The 8,616-nt window shown below is 31.0% G+C and overlaps 1 protein-coding gene across 1 annotated transcript; it reads right to left on the minus strand.

Moving 5' to 3' along the window:
* Positions 1–452: 452 nt before the first annotated feature.
* On the minus strand, positions 453–2,459 carry LOC143601298 (1-aminocyclopropane-1-carboxylate oxidase 3-like). The gene is made up of 4 exons (XM_077078746.1): positions 2,119–2,459; positions 1,793–2,019; positions 1,057–1,390; positions 453–978 (listed from the first exon to the last, which is right to left on the minus strand). Exons 1-4 carry the CDS (start codon positions 2,221–2,223, stop codon positions 685–687), a joined length of 960 nt encoding a protein of 319 aa, XP_076934861.1. The 5' UTR covers positions 2,224–2,459; the 3' UTR covers positions 453–684.
* Between the last annotated feature and the right edge of the window lie 6,157 nt (positions 2,460–8,616).

Consider the following 8,616-nt stretch of genomic DNA (forward strand, 5'->3'; position numbering starts at 1 on the left):
CATCTGTTGCACTTTGTAGCAAGAAAACAATATGATCATTGTCCCACACCTTTTTACTATTAAAGGTAGTAAAATAATAGGTAGTCAAACGGGTAGTTTCTGATATGGGTCGAGTGGTTGGACCAGATGGTAAATTTTTATTAAGGGTCGATATGGTCTAGCAGGTCGTGTCTAATGGGAAATATTTTGTTCGGGTCAAAATGGGTTGGGTTGGGTTGGGCCAAATGGATAATTTTTTGGTCGGGTCGGGTTGGGTCAAACACGTAATTTTTGAAAGGTTCATATATAATTACAAGAGTTTCACTATTTCAATAAATAATTTTGGAAAGGTTCATATATCGTTGTGAAGGCGACGCTTTGCCCATTTGAACTGTTTTTATTACAAGCTAATGCTTTTTTTATTATAACCATTTGACTCATTAGAGATAATACATAATGTGAACGAGATAATACATAATGTGAAAGAGCAAGTAAACAACTGCACACCAAATCTCAACTTCTAATTAACTGTAAATGAGTACAATAAACTTTTGTCATAAAGCTATATCTAGTAAGCAGTAAACACACAATTTTCTTTGTAGATCTTCTATAATGAGACCTCTTAAACAAATGAAAAGTAAAAAGAAAAAACAGAACAATAATTATTATTATTTCCTATTATATAAATATCTCTCATTTAAAGTCTTAAACTGTTGCAACTGGACCCAAACCAACATTAGCTCCCACTGCTTTCATGGCTTCAAACCTTGGCTCCTTTGCCTGAAACTTCAAACCAGCATACAGTTTCATGTAATCGTCAAACACGAATTTCGGGTATGCTTGTTCTTTCTCGGTCGGCTCCTTCTCCAACAATGTTGGAGCTGGATAGATCACAGCATCATTCCCAGGATTGTAAAAAGACGCAATTGACATTCTTGTCCCGTTTGTCTGAGCAATAACTCTGTGCATCACACTCTTATACTTCCCATTTGAAATCACCTGCAATATATATCAGGTTATTAATTAGTATCAGGATTTAATTGTATTTAATAAATAATAAAAAAAATGAATGACTACCTCAATTTGGTCACCAAGATTAATGACAATGGAATGGCGCATCGATGGAACATCCACCCATTCGCCGTCCTTAAGAAGCTGGAGGCCGCTAACTTTATCATCTTGGAAGAGCAAAATGATGCCGCCTGCATCGGTGTGGGCTCGGAGACCCTTGATCAAGTCCGGCTTCGGGCAGGGCGGGTAGTTGCTAACCTTGGTTCCAAAGTTTGGACCCTTTGATCCATAAAAGGCCTTCTTTAAGTAACCTTTCTCTAATCCAAGATTCTCACACAGCAAATCCAAAAGCTCCTCTGCTAGTTTCTCTAGCTTACTAGCAAAATCCTTCATCAACTGCCTGCATCATCATCATGTTCATAAATTAGATCAAAACGTTTCTATGAGTAGGGTGTGCATGGGTCGGTTTGCGCTTGAAACAAACCAAAAACCCAACTTAATTTAATTGATTATTACATAGTTAATATTAAAAACTTTTTAGTTATACTCGGACCATTTATTAATTTCTTATAAATTACATAAAACTTGTTTTCAGTTCAGTTTGTCTTTTTTCAGTTTTTGGTTGATGCAAAACCGAAATCGAACTAAAAAACTGGTTTTGTAAACGAACCATAAAACCAAACCGTCCGTCTTTTATTAAATTCGATTATTTTAATTCTTCTACGTCGGTTTTAGATTTTGTGCACACTATGTTTGTTTATTTTATATTTTTGTTGTATATACAGATCAAAAGTTTAATTACCTGTATTCATCTTCAAGATCAGGAACCTCATTCAGGTTCGAGATCGGAAGATGACGTAAGAAGAAAGTGCTCTCCCAATCCATATCAGTAACCTCAGCTTTCACACCTTCTAAAGCTTTGGCTGCCACCATTTCCTTAAACCTCTGCTCCATACATTTCTTGTAATGGTCCTTAGTCATTTTCTCCACTTTGTCTAGTAGTTCATGAGGAATCCCATGATTCATCAACTATAAACACACACATAAATATATACTTATATAATCAAAATCACATAAAGCTTATTCAAACATTTTTAATTAGCTAAATGTAACATATATATTACATACCTCAAAGAATCCCCAGTTTTCACATGCATCCTTGATCTTCTCCATGGTGACATCTCTCTCTGCACCATTCAACTTCTCTAAGTTGATCAATGGAAAGTTTGCCATCTTTTTTTGTTCTTGAAAACTTGTTTTTTTTTTCTTTGTGTTGTGTGTGTGTTTGTTTGTTTGTGAGTGTATGAGTTTGTATGTGATGGTTTAATGTTGGATGAAGGGGGTCTAGATTTATAGGAGATTTAAGGCACAAAAGACAAAAGTGAAGGAAACTTCGTGTTATCTAGGTGACACTAATATTAAGGTAAGAAAAGTAATATTCTTGACCGATATTTGGACTAAATTGTGCCTGTTTTTCCACATTAATATTGAAAAGCACCCGTAACATTATAAGTCAAGATACAGTCTGTCGGCATTTATTTTTAAAACGAGGGTTCGAATATTAAGGACCCACTTTGGCATCTAGATAGTAAAGCAAGGCTGCTAAAAGACTAATAATTTTGAATGTGTGAATTGCTAGGAAAAACATATAACTTGATTCGTATCTAGGGTGGACCGACGCGTTGATGCTATCTGAAAATTTTGTGTTACGTAATATTTGATGCTTACGTTGTATGTGTTATTTATGTATATGATATTAATTCACTGAAATCTTTCAAAGATATTTTAGAATTAATATAATATGTATTTAAACTTTAAAGTCGCTACTCCTTTTGCTAACTATTTCTACCGACATAAATATTAAGCAAAACTTTTAACCGGATTGGCGATTGATTTGTTCACACACTTTACTATTTTAAGAAAAGAGAAAAACGACGTTTGATGTATCAAATCATATAAAATTTAGTTGGTTGAAACATCAGCGGACCATGGACCACTATATCGGGTATGTTTGGCAAAGAGCGTTTAGGGGCTTTTAGGAGCTTTTAGCTACAAGCTTTTAGAAAAAAGCTCCTATTTAATAAAAAGTTCCGTTTGGTTAGAGTAGTTTGAAGCTTTTAGGCTTGGAGAAAAAGCTCCAAATTGAAACGCTCATGATAGTAGCATTTAAACAAGTTACAAGCTTTTAGGGTTTCAAATTTTACAATTTTAGTACTTGAACTTTCATTACATTTTGTTAATTCATATAATAATTACATATTTAACCCATATTCAAAACCAACTACCCCCCCCTGACTTTTTAAAAGACCATAACTTTTTAACACGTTAATAGTTTTTTAAAAAAATTGCATCATAAACACGAGCATTTTATTCTCTTTAATTTGAGTATCATATTGTTATACTTCTTTAACTTTAAAAAATTAACATATTATGTGATTATTGGTTAGGATCGGCAACAAGTCGAGTCAGACAAGCCCCATGCATGTGTACGACCAAATTAAGGTCGGAACGAGTCGATGAAAAAGGGCTAATTCAGTTCGATTCATGTTGGTACGGTTTTGAGTCGAAAGGGGTCAAGTCGGAATAGGTTTTGGATTAAAACAGTGCACCGCGCGAGCACCCAGCTAGTTTTATTAAAAGCTCCAGCTATTCTACCAAACACCTAAATATTTCTAAAATGCTACAGCTTCTAGCCACCAGCTTTCAGCTTCCAGCTAGCAGCTTGCAGCTTCAGCTACCAGCCACTTTTGCCAAACATACCCATCGTCTTTTTATTATTTCTAATATATATTGTTTAATTGAGAAAGTATTTATATTGAATATTTGTACCATTATTCTTATTCGAATTCTTTATTCGGCATATAATTGAATAGCATATGATACCCATCAAACAACTATATTAACATTATATCAACGAGACTAATGCAAAATTATATTTGAAATACAGATGTCACCCTTTATCATGGTATATATTAATAAGTTAAGATTAAGATTGTTCAACAATATTTCAACTTCAAACTTTGGCATGCAGTCAAACTTAATCTATATGTCATTTCCTTCTTCCTTCGCAATTTAATATTAACCATTTATTATTTATTTCCATTTCCAATCTCTAGTGCTAGCAGCCTAACACTTGTAGGTAATGACTAATGAGATGCGTGTTAATTAATAGTATGAATTCAAGTGAGATATAAATTTAAACTTTCATTAGTAAAGCTCACGTATTGTCACCTTTACGTTTTTTCAAAGTAAACTTAATTCCTTGTGTTAGTTTTTTATTCAACTATTTAAATTTGTAAAAATAATATATCTAACTATCTATATAATTGCCTACCATAAAACCCTACGTGTCACTCTTCAGTTGCTCCCCCCATTCTCTAGAGCCACTAAATTGCATGATTTCTAAATGGAGACTTCTCATGCATTTGACCCGAATTAGCGGGTATGGGTCTTACCAAACCCGGATAGTCTTTAAATGAGTTATAACATCTCATTTATTTGTGAAACTCTTTCAAAATCAAACAATAATTTTTGCGGGTCATGGGTCTCACCAAACCCGGATAACCCTTAAATGGGTTATAACATCTCATTTATTTGTGAAATAACCCCTTAATCATCAAAGAATAATTTTCACGAGTTATAGGTCTTACCAAACCCTAATAGCCCATAAATGGGTTATAAGATCTCATTTATTGTTAAACATTTTCATCGTTAAACCCTAATTTAATTTATCTCTTTTACATGTTCTCTGTTGTCTATCATCTCCTTCGCCGGTTAACTTTCGATACTATCCAACATCGTCAACTACATTAACGTCCCCTTATTCATTAAACAAATATTTGTGTTCATGTTTGTTCATTTAAAAAAATCAACATGCCCGTGTTCGTTTATGTTTGTTCGTTAAAAAACTAAAAAACATACACATCTCAATTGGAAAAACCCAAACGCTAAAAAATATAATAAGAAACTAATATATATATGTATTAAATTAAAAAAAACTACGTTAAAAAATAAAATAAATCATCATAAAATAGCAAAATGATTAAAAATAAAAACTTGAATAAACTCCCGTAACACTGGAGAATAAAACTAGTAATAATATATATTTATATATGGCCATTATAATCATTTATATTATAATAGATTAAAATATTAAATATACCTTATTATATATTAGTTTGGTAATTGTTGATGGGCCATGTAACCTATAGTTAAATAATAAAGGGTTTCCCCTTGGGTGTATATATAGAGAGATAAATATTAACATAACCTAATCACACATGCATAACAATTTTGTGTGCTTCATCTCTCATAAAACCGGGTTCCTCTCAAGAACCCTAACATCATCCTTAACTATACATCCTAAAGGGGAACTCGACCAAGATGACAAACATGTCAACTATCTCATACTCTGTTGCGATTACTATTCTCCATGTTGTAACAGGTTCATAAGTTTAATATTTATCATGTTTTATATTACTTACATGAAGAACTGATCAACATGTGGCATCAGAGTGATGTTGATTAATCAGTTCTTCATGTTTTCCCTAAATCTGGAATTGAATCAGAAGACATGGACTAAAACTTGATAAACCCTAATTTTTTCGGTTTCTTTTTCATGTTCTATCACGAAAACAATATATGAAACTGTTTAAAATCGCTAAAATTCATATTTAATAAACCCTAATATTTTCGAAATCAGTTAAAATCATGTTTAAACATTTCGATTCCAGTTTTTGTATATTTTAATAATTAAAATTTTCGACGATGTTCTTCGTGTTCATCATAATTTTTTGAAAATTATAACATATTTTGGTTCAAATCTGGATTAAAACCTGTTAAAGTTAATTTAGGGATATAATTTTTCAAATCTTGAATTAATTAAAAGTTTTGGTATTTTCTTAAATGATTTGAATCCCATTAAAATAGGAAATAAATATATTTTTTAATCCTTGAAAGATTTGAACCAAATCTTATTATTATCCTTTTAGTTTTCGAAATCTGATTAGGGATCAACTAGTTTACGGAATTATTTGTATGTGTTTTATTATTTTTTTGTGTTTTCAGTTTAATTATGATAATATTAATTTTTGGATTTTAGAGTTCTCGGATTTTAAATTATATCGCCTTATGTGGGTTATTTTTTGGAATGGTTTTCCAATCTTCTTTCCGCAAACACGCTAATGTTTCCGAAAACTCATTACTTTACCCAAAAACCCATAATACTCGAAAACATATTAACCAAGAACCCATGTCATCCGAAAACTATAATTTACCCGAAAACGTTATTTCTCGAAATCCTTAATTTTACCCAGAAAGTTTTTACTATTAACTCATTAAAATGTTTTGTAGATAATTAAATATTATAAAATTTTACAAAACATAGAGGCCTAACTTGAATGAACTTTTGATGTATCACTTCTCGAAATCCTTAATTTTACCCAGAAAGTTTTTACCATATCATTCAAGTCTAACTGAAAGCTTTTGTTAGTTTTTGCCTAACATAATATAAATGTCTCACTTCTGACCAAAGGTGATGTGTTATATTTTTATTCAGCAAAACTAGCATGTGCATAATTAAAATAATTGTCCCACTTCTGCCCGAAGGTGATATGTTACAATTGTTTTGCACGCATACTTAAATAAAATTTAATTCTGTCCAAAGGTGATTTATTTTTTGTTTAAGTAGAATTTTTAATTATAGTATATTAGTTTGATGTTAATAATAGACATATCACATCTTCAATAAAATATAATGATCATTCGTTAATCTAATGATGATAAATTTTAATATGTATTATCTTAATATCCCATAACATTATTCACTATAATTTTCTTCTATAAATAGCTATCTCATCCAAATCATCCACTCTAATCTCAAAACACAATTGAATTTTATCTCATAAAGAGTTTTAATTACATTTATTTCTTCTCAATTTTAATTATCCATTAAGACATGATATGACTATCCTACTGCTCTTTCTAATAACAATTATTCAACTGAAAACTAGAGCCTAGCAAATGGAATGAGTCAATCATAATGTCTATTACGATAACGGTAATCAAGAACTTATATAAATAAATGCTATCACTAGAGTTATTCTAGGTTTAGTTTTTCCTAAGACTAATCAAAATAACTCCCAAGATTCATGCACTCCTTAAAAATTCTAACTATAAGGTTAGATGGTATTATTGAATATATCATAATGTATAATCATGACCCATAAAATTAAGGGCTCACACATGATATTAAGTACAATATTCTAGTACATTGCATACTCAAATTTTCAATAGTACAATTTGGTGCCTTAAAAATCAACTATAATACTCAGAAGTACCAAAGGAAAATGGGTGTGTTGATCAACAACATATGTACAAGAAAAGAAGCATCCGGTACTGAAAAATAAGATGTTATTCAACTCACTACCACTAAAACCTAAAAGGATTATTCTAAGGTTCATAGACAAAACACAAGTATTACTTCCAGCTTTAAGTTCTCTAAGGAGAAGTCTCATTGCAAAAATATGACATTAGATTAGGCATAGGCATTACAAGATTATCCATAATTCAAAAGAACAACTGGCTAAAATTGATAGTTATATATTAATGATATTTAAGTCTGCTAACCTAATATTCTCATTAACGCATGATTGATTGAGTATAGTTCTATATGTTTACCCAAAAATCAACAAATAACTAACATGAGGGTTAGTGACAAATTTAAATGTTAATGTTATTAGAACCATGATAAACTTTATTCAAATTACGCTTTATGATACCTTAAATATTCTGGAGATTAATCAGAATTTATTATCAATACTTAAGCTACATTATGATAGTTATAAGGTTTGCATAGCCAACCTAAAGTCACTATTACCTTAAACTCTCATATGATTTGTTATCAATATTTGGATTGGAACATTTATAAAATACAACTAGATGATACTATATATTTTCACAACTTTTGTTATCATGAAAATAAAAATGTAACAAAAGACAAATGAGACATATAAAATTCATCCATTAAAACCAAATTTGATGAGAAATCATGACATGGTTAATGAGGATGATTTTTCATATAATCTCATTCTCAGTTATTTTAAATCATGTGTTAGATGCCCTAAACATTGTTTGGCTTAAGAAATAAGTATGGGTCCACCAGAAGTTATATTTCACTTACATTAGTGGAACTTATTCATACCGAGTATTCAGACATAATTATTTTATCATTTGAAAGGCTATTTACTTGTATCTAGTATGTCTTCTATCATTCATGGTCTTAAAGAGATCCATTCATATATAGTTAATATGATTTCTTCTAAATATGTCCCTAAGTTTCTTATGACACATAAAAGAAATCAAATTAAGTCTAACGTATGTATGACAAATTCCCACATCACGTACATCATTGAAACTTCTCATGTAGCTTTTCCTAGAGATATCGAATATTAGTGGGAGTCTTAAGTGTCTCAATCGTAACTTACAAGATTTTCAAGAGGTGGAGGAGTGAAAACTTGATATTATTTTAATTACACCTCTTGTACAAGACACTGCTCCATCACAACACTATTTCATCAAAACTTATCTCTGTAGAATTTACTACTACTCTTACAAAAGTTTCGGTGT

Source organism: Bidens hawaiensis, unplaced genomic scaffold (assembly GCF_021521415.1).
Source record: "Bidens hawaiensis isolate Kalapana, Puna unplaced genomic scaffold, B.hawaiensis_p1.1 tig00056019_1, whole genome shotgun sequence".
NCBI lineage: Eukaryota > Viridiplantae > Streptophyta > Magnoliopsida > Asterales > Asteraceae > Bidens > Bidens hawaiensis.

Bases quoted from the DNA above. Each gene is read 5' to 3' on its own strand.
- LOC143601298 (XM_077078746.1), bottom strand. From the start codon at position 2,223: ATGGCAAACTTTCCATTGATCAACTTAGAGAAGTTGAATGGTGCAGAG. The intron at 2,020-2,118 runs GTATGTAATATA...GTGTGTTTATAG, and splicing joins AAAACTGGGGATTCTTTGAG to TTGATGAATCATGGGATTCC. The intron at 979-1,056 runs GTAGTCATTCAT...TATATATTGCAG, and splicing joins ATCTTGGTGACCAAATTGAG to GTGATTTCAAATGGGAAGTA.